Source organism: Hippocampus bargibanti, linkage group LG19 (genome assembly GCF_051943395.1).
Source record: "Hippocampus bargibanti isolate YZ-2025 linkage group LG19, ASM5194339v1, whole genome shotgun sequence".
Lineage (NCBI taxonomy): Eukaryota > Metazoa > Chordata > Actinopteri > Syngnathiformes > Syngnathidae > Hippocampus > Hippocampus bargibanti.
This window is the reverse complement of record NC_142752.1, coordinates 8009962-8026479: the sequence shown is the minus strand read 5'-3', so window position 1 is coordinate 8026479 and position 16518 is coordinate 8009962. Positions and strand designations below refer to the sequence as shown.

Genomic DNA, 16518 nt, shown 5'->3' with positions numbered 1-16518 from the left:
TTTTTCTCTACGAAAGATGACTTCAATTTTCTTTTGAGGGGGGGAAAAACTCTAAAACACTCCTCCCAAAATATAGCACGAAGCATCCTTTCCTAGTCAAATAGTCGTTTGTAAGGTGAATTTGTTCGGAAGTTGCTTCAATGTTATATTTTGTATGGACTGTATGTTTAAAGGACAACCGAGATCACTTTTTTGTTTCCTAACTGACATCATAAAACATTTTATAGCATCTAAAATACCCAAAAACACACAATATGATATTTTTAGTCAAATGCAAAACACCAATAAATAAGACAGTGTGCTGAAACTGCAAAAAATTGAAACCGGAAGTGGCCAGTTTCAGAAGGTCCTGCCCCCTTGTTCGTGGTGTCACTCCAAGACGTCTTGCCTTGCTCGAGAATCAAAACAATGGCTTCAGATTCAGAGAACATGCTTTCTTGTTACTCATCCAGTTATGAATATGATTCAAATAGTTCTGAAGAGGAAAGCATACATGTTTGCAATAGATTAAAGAATGTATTCCGTGTCATTTTGAGGTACAGTAAAGTCTCGTTATATCGATATTCAAGGGAGTCCGAAAAAATATCGATATAACCGGGACTATCGATATATCCGACCCTGTTATTGGACACGTCTGGCAGTTAATATGTAAGAAAAACAGTGCCATTGCGTATTCCAGTGTTACATTTTTAATGTATGAATAGAACGTTTTAAAAATTAGTTCCATGATTTATTTTCATTTTGATCTGCACAAAAGACATTCTTCATGGGTCAAAAGAAGTCACATTGTTGGAGTTGTGTTACTGTTTGACAGGCCAGTGAATGATTAGCCTGACAAGTCACTGATTTGAGACATCATTTTTAACGACTTCATTTAATTGTTAAACCCTTTTAAAAATTATGAATATACTTGATACATTGCATATTGTTTCAGTTGTTCCTGAGCGGTACCACTTACATTTAGGAATTAGATTAGATTACATTAGATTACCCTTTATGAGTGTCCTCCATATTTATTTATCGTGTCTTTTTTATGATACTGGTGGGCATGTTCTACCGAAGACAAATTCCTTGTGTGTTCTTCACACTTGGTCAAGAAAGACCATTTTGATTTTGAATATTAGGACAAATGGGAGCTCATTTGAAAGAAAAAAAGTTTGCCAAACAACAATTAAAAACTCATTGTTGTAGTATCGATATAACCGGGACTATCGATATATCCGATATCGATATAACGAGACTTTACTGTATCTGGGAGGGGGGAAATGTAGCACCAAAAAGAAGCAGAAGATGGCGACAAAGCTCCGTGGAAACCGGCTGATTTGTTTCCTTAGAATTTTTGTCAGCGAATAATATATACTATTTAATAATATATTTGAAGCGGTTTTACAAATTATGGACACAACTTGTCCGGAGGCGTCGGTTGTCCTCTAAGGCTCATATAAGTACAAGTTATGTTTACGATTTATATAAGCATGTTTAAGACTTGTATAAGTAACCTGGATTGGTTTATACTGAAAAAAAAAAACATTTAACAAAATATATGCTCTATAAAGATATGTACATGTACAACTGGAGAGAATACTACATATGTTACTACAAAAATGTTCATATGTACCGTTGATCGTAACATGAATATTCGTAAGTAGAGGAGCATCTGTAATTGACATTTTTTTCAGAAAAGAATAATTTTACCATAATAATAATACATTTTATTTCAAGCGCCTTTCAAAACACCCAAGGACACTTTACAATAAAAACAATAAAACAAAGCACATAACAATAAAACCATAAGTAAAATGATACATACTGCCGTGTACCTTCATATTGTTTTCAGTGAACGCATAGCGAGAGGAAAGAGCTGACTGTGGGTTTCACTTTTTTTCGTTTTTAATAAGACAGCTTCTGGCAGCGATAAGCTGTAATTTTCTGTGATTGTTTTTGGGGAGGAAAGTACATCCTCTGGCTTACAGAATGATGGATACCTTCTTCCTTCTGACCACATTTCCACTACAAAATAGCCGTCAGAAGATCTCTGTCAAATAGACAAATGCATGCCCGTCCCTGGTTGCGGTTCATCGGAAATGTATGCATTGCGTCATGTTTTTTAGGAATACAAGTATCAATGACAGTACTAATGCTGTAAAAATGATGTTTAAATGTCATTTTAAAAAAATGTTAAAAAGAAATTGACAGGGATTAAAAAGTTACAATTAAATTAACATTTTTTGAAACATAATGTTATATTGTATATGGTAAAAAAACAATAATCAAAAGACTCAAATACACAAACTGCCAGAATATTTCCTATATTCCTAGATAACAAATGCCAGAATTTCATTTATATTTGGGAGTCAAAAGTTAAAAATACATTTGAATGATGAACAAATAGATGTTGTATTAAACACAACAAAACATGGAGGGACGGTTGGGTGGATACAATTAAAAAATATAAATGTATGTAAAAGTTTGTTTTATTTTTAGAAATACAGTAAAGTCTCGTTATATCGATATCGGTTATATCGATAGTACCGCTTATTACGATATTATTTTCGTTTGCCTTGCACATTTCTAGTCTTTTTATGTATAATTAGTACCGTTTAGTACGATACCCGGTTGTTACGATAATCCGGTTATTACGGTGCTCCTTTTCATCCCCCGCCGGCCATTTTTGTTGTTTACATCGATATATCCGTCGCGCCATTGGTCAACTTGGTCACGTGTCTTGTTACGTGAGCCGCCATCGGTCGCGCCATTGGTCGACTTGGTCACATGAGCCGCCATTGGTCGCGCTATTGGTCGACTTGGTCACGTGTCTTGGTTACGTGTCACGCCATCAGTCGCGCCATTGGTCGACTTGGTCAGGTGACTTGGTTACGTGCCCAGCACTCGTGTAGCAGAGCCATTTTCATTTTCAGACGCTAGCTCGTGTGTAGCAGACGAGATTGAAGTGTTTGTGTTAAAAGGTATAAATGGGAAGCAGAAGAAGATTGATGACTTTTTTAAATTGTATACATAATACAGTAAGATGTAAGCGTTGCAGTTTCCCTGCTGTGTTATGTACATGCCCACTGTACTGTATATGAATGCAATCGTTTTTTGCAACAATGTTTCTTGTTTTGTCTGCTGAAGCGCGATGATTTTAAAAATTATTAACATTCCATACTGTGTATTAAAGGACAGCCGATGTCACTTTTTATTCAAATGCAAATAAAAATGACTTCCCGCCAAGACGTCTTGCATTGCTTGTGAATCCAAACAATGGCTTCAGATTCGGATAATATGCTTTCTTGTTACACATCCAGTTATGAATATGTTTCAAATACACTGTAGTTCTGAAGATTAAAGCATACATGTTTACAATCATTAAAGAATTATCTGTGCCATTTTGAGGCAACATTGGGGGAACAAAAAAGGGAGCTAATGGCCAGCTCCGTTTCTTATATGGCGCTTGGCTGCCCTCTTTTGGCGGCTTTTGTTTAATGCAGTTCGGCGCAGGATCGGATATATCGATAGTCCCGGTTATATCGATATTTTTTCGGACTCCCTTGAGTATCGATATAACGAGACTTTACTGTAGTTGGACATTAACTTATTCACATGTACAAAAATGTTCCAGGGTCTTTGTCATTGTCATTCACATTCCAGGACTTACAAAATATTGAGGTTTAGGACTACATAAATATTCAATGCATCATAGGAAACCTTAGACTCTTCTTTGATCAGAAAAAAAGACTTAATTCCACAGTTATATGGTTCTGGAGTGAGCTGAGCTTGAAATGGGGGAAGCTGTACAAAATACAATACATACATATTGGTTTATACAGCGCTTTAAAGGATAACCGACATCACTTTTTTGTTTCCTAACTGACATCAAAAAAACGTTTTATAGCATCTAACATACCCAAAACACGCAGTATGATATTTTTAGTCAAATGCAAAACACCAATAAAAATTGTGTCCAAAATCTGCAAAAAAATGAACCCGGAAGTGGTCAGTTTCAGAAGGTCCCGCCCCCTTGTTCGTGGTGTCACCCCAAGACGACAAGACAAGATTAATCAGCCCGTTTCCACAGGCTGATTAATTCCTTACACAGAGTTTTGCCGCCCTCTTCTGCCTCTTTTTGGTGCAACACGAAGTTTTCAGACCAAACAAAGTACAGCAAAATGCATTGATGTGATAGAAGGACTGCTACAATGTGTCCTTTTTTCGGTCGGGGACTATCCTTCAGTGACATAGGGTGAGGACTCGTCACCAACTCAAAAACAAGACTTCCAGAATATTCAGCGCGAGTCTTAAAACGTAAAATATAGCTATATACGCTCAGTAGAAGTCATTTGAAGCCATTTTACAAATTATGGACACAACTTGTCCGGAGACGTCGGTTGTCAGCTGAAGCTGTAACAAAGCGCTAACTTGGAAAAAAAGGGAAATGCTGCCTCTTTGTGGAAGGGAAAAACATTGCCAGAGGTATGGCCAGCGTTTTATCAGCATCCCAGCAGGAAAAACCAAAACCCGAAGAAATTCAGGAATGGCGGTCTGCGTCATATTTCCAATTCCCGAACAAATTCGGGAATGGCAGTGAATGAGTTAATCAAGCCCAATAATTATAAAATATTTGTGTAATGGCAGAAATTATTTGCCTGGACATGTAAAAGTATTTAAAAAATGATCTGAAAAAAATAAGTGATCAAAATCTGCAATTAAAGTGTTTAAATAAATCCAATAAAACACTTCACAAAACAGAAAAATAAAATCAACATTTTAATCATCATTCAGCATTGACTGTATGCTGACTGCTCCTTTTCTTTTGTCCTCTTGTCGCGTGAAAGTCTCTTTGGCAGAAAGTCAAGCATTTGATTGGCATTGTACAAAAGACAAAAGGGATGCTTTAATTGTCTGTCCGTGAGTAACGACCGTACAGGGGAACCCTTAAAAAAAAACAAAAATCATCCCCAATCTCCCGAGATTTTACGCGTGATCTACGAAGCTATAAAGAAATCCAAGTCGAAGAGATTTAAAGTCGGTCGTATTTCACGTGCGCAATTTTAGTGTCAGCTTGCGACCGCATCCCGCCGAAGCCTCTGCCATCATACAACAGCGTGAAATGTTTGAGAGGCGCAAAGTTTGACGATAATGTTCCCGCCGGGACTCGCTGGCGTCGGAGCACAGCCGACGGGAATGTTATGAGAAAAGACACCAGCGCCATAGCGCTAGTTTTTCGTCGCCTTATGTCATTAACTCGCTTGCTGCTATACGTTTTCCAAGAAATTAATGTCATGTTGAACTTCTTTGTTACTTCTCAATCTTGCTTCAATGAGGTAGCGCTAATGTGATTCCTTGTCCTGCAATGCAAATGTAATCCAGGATCGGGTTCGGGATTTAACCAAGTGAACCTTGGCAAAGCCAACTGGAGCGTTTGTTGGAAAACGTGGCTTTGGGGCCATTTTCACACTTGGTCCAGACCAAAATACTTTGTGCAGTCGAGCGGTAGCGTCAAAAGCGTCGGGGGGTCTGCTGGTCCGGGTTGCAAAAGTTCAGTATTGCGGAATGGCGCACGGCCGGAATGTCATTGGCAGATCCAAACCCTCAAAAATCTCATATTATTTCCTGTTTATCAGATTTTGATTGTGATGCTTCTTGACAGGCCTTCTCTTTCTGCCAGTGATTTTTTTTGCCATTCAAATGAAGACAAATATTTAAGTATTTTCATCCCGCTTCGAAGTATTGGACTACTCAAAAAACTTTTTGGTGACGTCTAAAAAATTCTTATTGCATTTTTTTTAACATTGTCATGTAGCATCGGAGCTCGTGTTACGTCTGCCCTTAAATATCCTCGTATCCTGAATCACAATCTGATTTGCAGTTGTAACAGTTTTCAAGGTGGTAGTGGTGGTGGTGGACTCCGAAATAAGCAGACAGGAGGGAAGAGCAGGGTGTATTTGACAAATTGTATTAAATAAAGTCCGCAGGAACAAAATCTTAAACAACAAAGTTATCAGAACAAAATTGTCCAAAGTAGCAAACAAAACCATTAGTAAAACATGACAAGAATAAACAAACCTAAATGGTCATGCCTGGAGTCCTTTTAACTGTCACTGACTAAAACGACCAACACTTGTGCAGTAGCAGCCGGGGCCCTACAGTGCCACCCGTTGGTCTCAAACCAAAACGTGACAGCAGTAGTGCATCCCAGTCTCCCTTGATCGAAAAAAAAATCTATGGGAATCGATGAAAATGTTTTTTTTCAGCCGTCATCTGTCTTTCTTTGAAAGTGTTGGACGTTTCGCTCCTCATCTGAAAAGCTTCGGCAGCGAAATAACATTGTGCTGGTCGCTCTGGCCCTATATATATATATCAATGGGAACGTAATCCTATTTAATCCTATTAACTCCTTCTCAAAGAAACGCAAGAATCCTTGAAGAAAAATCTTCAATGCTAATATTGTACCGCAAATAATCATGATGATGATAATCATTCTTTCTGGCGATTTTGGCCTTTGCTAGATTTTCTGAACCTCAAAGCGGACAGGCTAACCCTTAGCTCTTCGTCGTCCCCATGGTCGCCATATTCACCGCGTCTCATTAATCACCCGCCGTCGCATCAATCATCCCCGCCGGTGACAGGACGGCGCCAGGATTGACAGAGAAGAAACGGCGGCCGATAAATCCACTGTTAGTTTTACCTCGCCCAATGAAACATTGGTTCGGATAACATGAGAACAGCGTGGCTTCGCTGATGTACTCCAAATATTTGGATACTCGTGCGTGAAGCGGAAGCGGTCTGAAAATGCACAGTGGAGCAAAGAGTGGGGGGGGGGGGAGTTGAGGGGCGTCAAGCGGAATATTGGCCCAGAACGGGCGTCTGTATTGTCTTTAGCACCTTTGGAAGGTCGGCGTCCAAAAACAACGCTCCTTACCAGGGCTCCCGTTGTGCTCCTCGATACGGCGCATTTCCCTTCGAGCAGGAGGAGGTTGGACTCTGCGTTTGATTAACTCATTCACTGCCATTCACGAATTTATTCGGGAATTGAAAATATGTAGAGCGTCATTGCTGAATTTGTTAGTTTTTTTTTTTTTTTTTTTTCATGCTTGGCTGCCGATAAAACACTGGCCATGGCCTCTGGGAATGTTTCTTCTTTTCCACAAGGGGGCATCATTTCCCTTTTTTCCCAGGTTGGCGCTTTTTTCCCAGCTTCCGCTGTTGTTAAAAGCATTACATAAACCAATATGTATTGCAGGGGTGTCAAAGTCATTTTTTTGCCATGGGCCACATTGTAGTTACAGTTTCCTCTCAAGGGCCGTTATGAATTTGGGGAAGCCATTAGAATGTTTAATCCCCTCCACATATTACATGTAGAGCGCACAACAAATTAATGAATAACTAGTTTTCAAATCTGAAGTCCAAAATAATGACTGTTATCGTGGTTTACATGGGACAATTTGAAATGTTGCTTCGGAATTTAGCAAGCATTGTGAAACTTGACTTGATTTGCTTTCGCGGGCCGAATAAAATTATGTGGCGGGTCAGATCTGGCCCCCTGGCCTTGACTTTGACACATGTGATGTATTTTATAGCATTGTATTAAGGACAGCCACCTTCATTTTTAGCTCAGATAACTCCAGACCCATATAATTTAGGAATTAACTATTTTTTTCTGATGAAAGTAGAGAGTCGAAGGCAGGGGTGTCAAAGTCACATTGTAGTTATGGTTTCCTCTCGAGGGCCATTACGAATTTGGGGAAGCCATTAGAATGTTTAATCCCCTCCACATATTACATATAGAGTGCACAACAAATGAATGAATAACTAGTTTTCAAATCTGAAGTCAGGAATAATGACTGTTATTCTGGTTTACATCCAAAAATATGATTTTTTGGTTAGGATTTTAGCAAGCATCATGGAATTTCACGTTTGATTTGCTTCCGCGGGCCGAAAAAATGATGTGGCGGGCCGGATTTGGCCCCCGAGGCCTTGACTTTGACACCTGTGGTCTTAGGTTTCTAACACGCTATTGAATGTTTATGTACTCCTAAAACTCAATATTCTGTGGGTCCTGGAATTCAAGTGACAATGACAAAAACCCTGGCACTGAAGTGGACACATTGTGACTGTAAATTGACCTTGAGAGTTTTGAAAGGCGCTAAGAAAGGAAATGGATTATTATTATTATTTTTGCACATGTCTGGCAGTGAATGAGTTGATGCAGTATGCTGAACTCCCATCATGCTAAATCGTTCATGCCCCCACCCGCTGACTGACACCCTAGCGACATCGCAATTTTTTTAGCAATCATTCGTTTTGGATTTAAAGGACAACTGACTCCATTTTTTTGTTTCTTAACTGACATCAGAAAAACATTTTTAGCATCTAAAATACCCAAAACACGCAGTATGATATTTTTATTCAAATGCAAAACACTAATAAAAATGACTTAAAGTGTCTAAAATCTGCAAAAAATTGAGCTGCGAATTGGGCATTTTCAGAAAGTCCCGCCCCCAGTTCGTGACGTCACGCCAAGACGTCTTGCATTGCTGGAGAATCAAAACAATGGCTTCAGATTCGGAGAAGATGCTTTCTTGTTACTCACCCAGTCAATAATATGATTAAAATAGTTCTAAAGAGGAAAGCGTAAATGTTTGCCATCAATTAAAGAAGTCGTTCCGTATCATTTTGAGGCGTCTGGACTCCAATGTACCTCCCAGAAAATGTACAAGATGGCGCACAAGCTCCGTTAGAAATGGGCTGATTTGTCTGCTGGGAATTTGTGTCAACTAGTATCAAATAGTAGTCTTGGTGCAACACACAATGATTCACCATTGCATTATTTATGTGTTTTCCTTTCGCCATCAACATGGATCAACACGATGTTTTCAGACCAAACACAGTACCCAAAAATGCATTATGTGTCGCTTTCTCGGTCAGGGGCGTTCCTGACGTGACGTCACGTCAGGAATTGTCACCAAATCGAAAACAAGCCATCCTGAATATTCAGCGCTTAGTCTTAAAACGTAAAATATAGCTATATGCGGTTGAATCTTTGTAAAATTCGCTCAGTAGAAGTCATTTGAAGTGATTTTACAAATTATGGACACACCTTATCCGGAGGTTGTCCTTTAAATTTCAACGACTCGATATTGCACACATTAGACTGCGGATTCATAGCCTTGCGAGCTGCAGCTTGAAGCAAATACGCTGTGCCTCTTCTTTGAAGCGCTGCGCATGCAACATGGTCTTTTCATTTCCTCCAAAATGATGTCAGAGGATCATCTCACAAAAACGATGTTTACTTAGTGACGTTCAATCTCTCTATTGCAATCCTTCACCAATCTAATGGGTCTTGAATATACGTCCCGCAATAAATGGGGCTTTGCCGTAGCACCATCATTTCGGATTGAGTGATGGAAGGGAAAAGCAGACAACCTTAGAGACGCTACGATTCAACAGTGTGGCGGCTCCGGGCAGATTTTTGATGGCTGGCGTGGCTGAACGAAAGTGAAAGGCTAATAATAGTATAGCGAGTGACACAAAGGCTGCATAGAGAGCCGCACGAGCCAGAACGCCTCAAGCCTGTTAAGATATTTGGTTGCATGTAAAGGCGGAAAACTTGAAATCGTATTTTCTCGTATTTTTTTTTCCTGGCATATTTTTGGCCGGCAACCCAGACAATAGCACCCCATCAATAACTCATAGCCGAACAGAAACACTGAAAACATATTAGTATCGGTTGCCATTGTGAACAGGCCTTGAGATCAAATCTCGCCCATCGCATGTTTCTGCATGCTTTTGTTCAACGTCTGCTGACGTCCACGGGTTTTGATCACAAGGGTCACATTCGAGGGGTTTTAAAACAAAAACACGGACCGGTAGTAAATGTGGGTGTAACATACTGTATACTGTATACAGAAATCTATACAGAAAGTGACGTATATACGAATTGTGACGTTCACCTCGCTAGGCCTCTGTTGTGCAGGCATATTTTCTTGCTACCAGTCAACTGAAGTGGTAGAAAAAAGTTATTGTCGGGTATAAACGGTCAAAACACAGCAGTACCAGAGGGAAAAATGTAAACAGCCAAAAATCAAGCCCGTACTATTACAGTCACTCATTAACACAATAATAACGGCTTGTTTGCCATCAAGCATGTCGGTCAATATTATAATTGCATACTGTTATCTCTAAATCCTAATTAGCTGCCGACGCGAGTGACATGGGCGTACGGACGTGGTTGTGGTTTGAATCTACTCCAAGTAGACAGAAACGTTTACATAGAGGAGTCATATCTCAATGGTATGAATCCTTGACTGAAAGCTCCATGGCTGAAATTCCAATATTCCCGTAGATTATAAAACCGTGCATACGGGACATACTTTGTTGCTGCTACCAAACAACTGTTGGTATGAAAAAAACAAGTGTTTGGAATGCCATTGAGAAATTGCACTTGGATTGGATTAGCCTTTATTCGTCTCGTAGTGGATACATTTACATTTCACAGTAGCAAAGCTATGGAAGGGAGAGGAAAGGAAAGGAAGTAGAAAAACAAAATATAGGAGCTGCAGTAAAGGCAGCCAATCTCGTGAAGTCAAAACAACGACAAAATAACAAATAATGTGACACAGTACAGCCATTCAGCACTTTCTTCAGCACTTTCTGCAACCTGTTTGCATGAAGCAATTCTAGATGAAAGAGGAGAGGATCAAAGCATCCTTTTCACCACTGGATCAGGAATATCATCGTGAAATGTGCATGTCTGCTACAAGCTACATTAAATGTTGAAAGCAAACACAAAGCTGTAGCATCCATTATGACTAGAGACTGTCTCACATCTCCTGTCCCACGTAAATCCACTTCAATTCCAAGCCGTGACAGTTCCACACACTCATCACTGCTCCTTTCTTCGCATCACGGGCTCCTCAAGCCATGCATCCATCCAACCGCAGATTTCGATAGATTTATAATCACGAGATTAGCAATTGCAACTCATAACTTGTTTTCTATCCTTTCACCCCACACCCCATATCCCTTTCAAATGCAAATGTCCGCATTGTGGGATGAATAAAGGTTTTCTGATTCAGATTCTGATAATAGCATTTCCAAGAAAAAAAATTCGACTATTGTGCCATCTCATTTTTGTTTTGTTTCCCTTAAAACATTGTATGTCACAATGTGCAATGAATACTTTGAAAAGTCTGCCTTTTTGGGTATGGGAACATGGAAATTACTTAGCAAAATAGTTTTATATTTCTCTGTCTATTGCTGTTTGGTACACGCCTGCATGGAAAATGTTGTATGAAATACTGTCCGGGTTGTTGTCACACACACACACACACACACACACACAGCGTATCTTGTATGTATGTGTTTTAAATAACCGACTTATTCCACCTTGAAGATGCCTGATGTGCAGCTCTCGTTAGGAAAGAAATCAAAGCCGGAGCATGTAATAAAAGTTTTTTTGGAGTGCAGTGGAAAAGCTGCAGTGGCATAACAGACACAGTCACACACATTCGTTTGGGTGTGTGATGTGGGGGCCAGGAGACTGACTGGAGACTGATGCCTAATCAGGGGGTTGGGAAAATTGGGGAGAATGAATAAGAGTCTCACAGAGGGTCAATGATGCCCTCTACAGTAGACAAATACCCACACACAAAGTATTACTCTGCGTTCCTGTATATTAATACATTTGAGGACTCACTGCGCTACTTTAAAATATTTTTTATGCCTATCATAATAAAATACGTTTTAGTACATGAATGATTTTACTCTACACATTTTTTCCACAACCATTTAACTTAATTTTGCCTGTCATTTATCTATAGTTAAAGCGCTACTCAAATCAATATGCGTTGTATTGTGCTGTATTGTATTTTAAGCAAAAAGGTCAAATGGTGAGCGTGATGGCCTCAGACAGATGCCTAATCAGGAGATTGGGAAAATTGGGGACATTAAAAAAGAATCTCACAGAGGGTCAATGATGCCCTCTACAGTAGACACATACCCACGCACAATGTATTATCCTGTGTTCCTGTGTATATATACATTTGAGGACCAACTGCAATGCTTTAAAATATGTTTCACATCACAATGAAATGAGTTGTAGTACAGGAATGATTTTACTCTACACGTTTTTAGTTATTTCCAGAACCATTTTCATTTATTTAGTGGTTATAAATCCATATGTATTTTATTGTGTTGTAAGCAGAAAGGTAAAATAAAATGCTGACAAAAACATGCATGACAGGTTGATTGGGAACTCCCAATTGATTGTCTGGCAACCAGTTCAGGGTGTGCCCCAGCCTACTGTCTGAATTAAAGAACTGGGAGAGGCTCCAGTACACCCACGACCCTTGTGAGGACAAAAAATCCTTAGAAAATGGCTGGATTTATCTGTTGATGATATTTTAGGACAGGAGCTTTCAACGCAACAGGCTTGAATCGCTCAATCAAAACAAAAGCGCGTTCCAGGAGGGGGGGGGTCGCTTCCTTACTCAACACGCGCACTGTCGCCTCATTGCGCACGCATCGAACGTGACGCAACACTTGCGCGCTCCTGTCATTTCGATTGCTGTCGTCGCCACCGTGGATCATGTGGGTACGTACACGAGTAACGCCCCTTTAAGTGATGCATCAGATATTGAAATGGGGAAAGAGAAAAGCTGCAGACGGGAAAGAAAATTATTTTGAAAACATTTTTTTGTAATTATTTTCATGATTTTGAATTGAGACTTTTGAAATGCATGAATCACAAGTTGGTTTCTAACGCACCTGGAAAGCTGCCCCGATATATTTTTTAAAGCCCCCACCACCACCCACGCGTGGACCTCCATTTGAAGTTATTTATAGCCGCACATGCGTGGTGGCACGCCGACTTTTTGAGAAGCCACAGAGACCACCACCCTTACCGCCACGATCACCACTACCACAACCCTCCCCTCCTCCTCCTCCTACTTTTTCTCACACTCTCCACGCGTGGTTTTCCTCCTCCTGCCCGGCACAAAGAAGTTTTTTCCTACTCGCGGTGCTACCGAGGAAGGATCGCGACGTCCCCTCGACCCCCTTATCTTTTCTTTTAGACTGAATCCCTTTATTTTAATCCACCCCGTTTATTTGTGATGCGCATCCCCGTAGACCCGAGCGCCAGCCGGAGGTTCAGCCCGCCGTCCAGCAGCCTGCAGCCGCTTGCGGGCAAGATGACGGACGTGAGCTCTCCGGGTGCCGGTGGAGGTGGCGGTGGAGGAGGAGGCGGAGGAGGAGGAGGTGGCCCTGGTCCTGGTGGGCAGGCGGACGCGGCTTCGGCGGCGGTGGTGCCCAGACTGCGCGCCCACGAGAACCGCAGCATGGCCGAGATCATTGCCGATCACCCGGCCGAACTGGTGCGCACCGACAGCCCCAACTTTTTGTGTTCCGTGCTGCCGTCGCACTGGCGATGTAACAAGACTCTGCCGGTTGCTTTCAAGGTAAGTCGAAGTTTAACATCATGTTAATTCGAAATGGTCTTTAATCATAATAATGCTTTGAGCACATTTCAAACAATCCATATTTTATAACAATAATATTCCTCCATTTTGTGCCAGGCTTAATAAAACGTCACTTGTGTAATATTTCCACAGTTTTACAAATCATAGGTTATCCTTCTTGTTAACTTGGCACAATGTTATAGAACATGCCAAAAATGTTATTTCAAGCATTACTTACATGGGTGGGACTAAAGAAATAACTGCCATGTTATTTTTTAATTAGAAATACATTCAAAACGTTGGGATGCTGTGATTTTTCAAATGCAAGACTGCTTTTGGATATATGGCGGATAAATCAAACGCTGTCGGTGTATTGACATGTCTTGCTTGGCTGCAAAACAAACAGTTTTTCATATTTTTTTTCTTTCTTGCATTCTGTGTTTCTTTATTCTCTTAACCCTCATATTATGTTAAAAAACACGTTCATTATGTTGTGGGTCATTTTTACCCGTATTTAAAAATCCACACAAAACAGTCAAATAATAGGTAACATCAGCAACAACTGTTTTTGAGATGCTATATACATATACTTGAAAAAAAGAGACAACCTATTTTCTATCCCATTGAGATATTTTAGAACTGTTTTGAAGAAATGACCCCTTAATATGAGGGTTAAACAAGCACTTCTTGTTGTCTCAGTAGCTGCTGAATCTTTTTGTTGTTGTGATCTCCTACCAGGAATCTTAACGAGACTCTTCGTGAAGCTTTTTTTCTTGCTGTTGTGAAATTAAAAAAGACACTTTGAAGGTAGTTTGATGTATGTTCTGAGATGTGCTCTATAATTACTTTTTGCCACAGAGTTGGCAACTTGCCATAGTTGGTGTCATGAAAGCACGTGGTGTTTGGTGCGGATCCGGATCAAAAGATTGAAAGCTATGTTTTAGTTTTCATAGTTCAGTTGACTTTATTTGTCAGCAAATAATCTGGCTTTAGTGGAGGTCTTCACTGAAGTTAAATACACAGGGTGAAAGGTTTTTACGTCGGCGCCACTGATATTTTGTTTGTCTCATTGTTTACCTGAGGGCAAAATTGCACAAAATGAAAAGTTAATGGGATAGCTTTATTTATCTATCTATCTATCTATCTATCTATCTATCTATCTATCTATCTATCTATCTATCTATCTATCTATCTATCTATCTATCTATCTATCTATCTATCTATCTATCTATCTATCTATCTATCTATCTATCTATTTATTTATTCAATAGAAAAAAATGAGGGTAGTAAAAAATACTAAAGTAATTTTATTATTTTTATTTATATTACAGTAAAGTCTCGTTATATCGATATCGGATATATCGATAGTCCCGGTTATATCGATACTATTTCTATGCACGCACGGAGAAAATTACATGCAAACAGGGTCGGATATATCGATAGTCCTGGTTATATCGATATTTTTCCGACTCCATTGAATATCGATATAACGAGACTTTACTGTATTTGTATTATTAAATAATTTAATAAAAATACATTCAGGGTATATTGACTGTCAGGATACTGAAAAAAAACCTGTTTCAACCTTACTGATGAAGAAAAAAGGAAATGAAGACTTTCAAATATTCCCTCATTCTTATATGGAAAAATAAATAAATAGAAGAATGAAGTAGTTTGTAAAGTATGTTATTTTTTTAAAACATTTGTTGGAAGCTCTTTACAATGTTATTTGTTTATTTACGTATTTTACTATTTTATTATTTTTCATATACTCTATTGTTTTTTTTCCTTTTTGGTAAATAATAATAATAATAATAATAATAATAATAATAATAAATCATTTCATTTATGAGCGCTTTTGAAAACTCTCAAGGTTATTCAGTCACAGGATACGTTTTTCTGTGGGTGAGCAGCGGCAGCCACACGCGCCAGCGTTCACTCAACCTGGAAGTAACTCAAATAGTTAGAAAGCGATCTAGCTAGCTAATAGAGAGCTAGCTAGCGAGCTAGCTAGATAGCTAGCCAGCTAGACCCATGATTACATAGGGAGAGAGCTGATAAACACATACACATCAGCATGCAATATTTTTTTCCTTTACACTCTTACATTTGAGACATTTTGCACCTACACCCCCAGGTGGTCGCACTCGGGGACATAACGGACGGCACGGTGGTGACAGTGATGGCAGGCAATGATGAGAACTACTCGGCCGAACTGCGTAACGCCTCGGGCGTGATGAAGAACCAAGTGGCACGTTTCAACGACCTGCGCTTTGTTGGCCGAAGTGGACGAGGTAAAGACCTTGACGTTATTTAGGGTAATGTTTCACGTTACAAGTATAGTCATGACATTAATGACTTGTATCTCAAGGCACAACTGTCTGCGTGAGGAAATGTGGCCTCAATTGCACGCATCTGTTTACAAGACAATTACCCAAAAATAAAACATAACTTGTATTTTTGGGGCTAAAACTGGGAGTAAAGTTGGAAAATCTTGATAATATAAATCACTGATATTTATGGCAACTTTTATCTTTCAGTTTGGGTTCTTCTTTGTTATGAAATGCAGGGAAGCCAATTCCCACAACAGTCAAACGATAAACATTTAACTCATTCACTTCCATTCACAAATTGATTCGGGAATTGAAAATATGCCGTAGAGCGCCATTCCCTAATTTGTTCGGGTTTTGTTTTTCTTGTTTGGGTGCCGATGAAGCGGTGGCCATGGCCTCTGGCAATGTTTTCCCGTGCACAAGGGGGCTGCATTTCCCTTTTTTCCATGTTCACACTTTGTTCCAGCTTCAGTTCTTGTTAAAGCGCTATATAAACCAATATGTATGTACTGTATTGCCTTCTATTTTGGACAGTCGCCCTGATTTAAAGTCCATATAAATCCAGACCCAATTTAGGAATTAACTCTTTTTTTCTGATTAAAGAAGGAAGAGGGTCTAAGAGTTTTAAAGCTATATTGAATGTTTATTTAGTCCTAAAATTGAATATTCTGTGGATTCTGGAATTCGAGTGACAATGACAAAACCCCTGGCACTGGAGTGAACACATT

The 16518-nt window shown here is 39.6% G+C and overlaps 1 protein-coding gene across 1 annotated transcript in view; it reads left to right on the top strand.

Annotated features, from left to right (window-relative positions):
- Positions 1 to 16518, top strand: part of runx2b (RUNX family transcription factor 2b) — a 49253-nt gene that overhangs the window by 13820 nt on the left and 18915 nt on the right. The window contains exons 3-4 of the mRNA XM_089022028.1: positions 13129 to 13457; positions 15595 to 15751. Coding sequence (XP_088878154.1) covers positions 13129 to 13457; positions 15595 to 15751 — 486 coding nt within the window. The remainder of the gene's footprint in view (positions 1 to 13128; positions 13458 to 15594; positions 15752 to 16518) is intronic.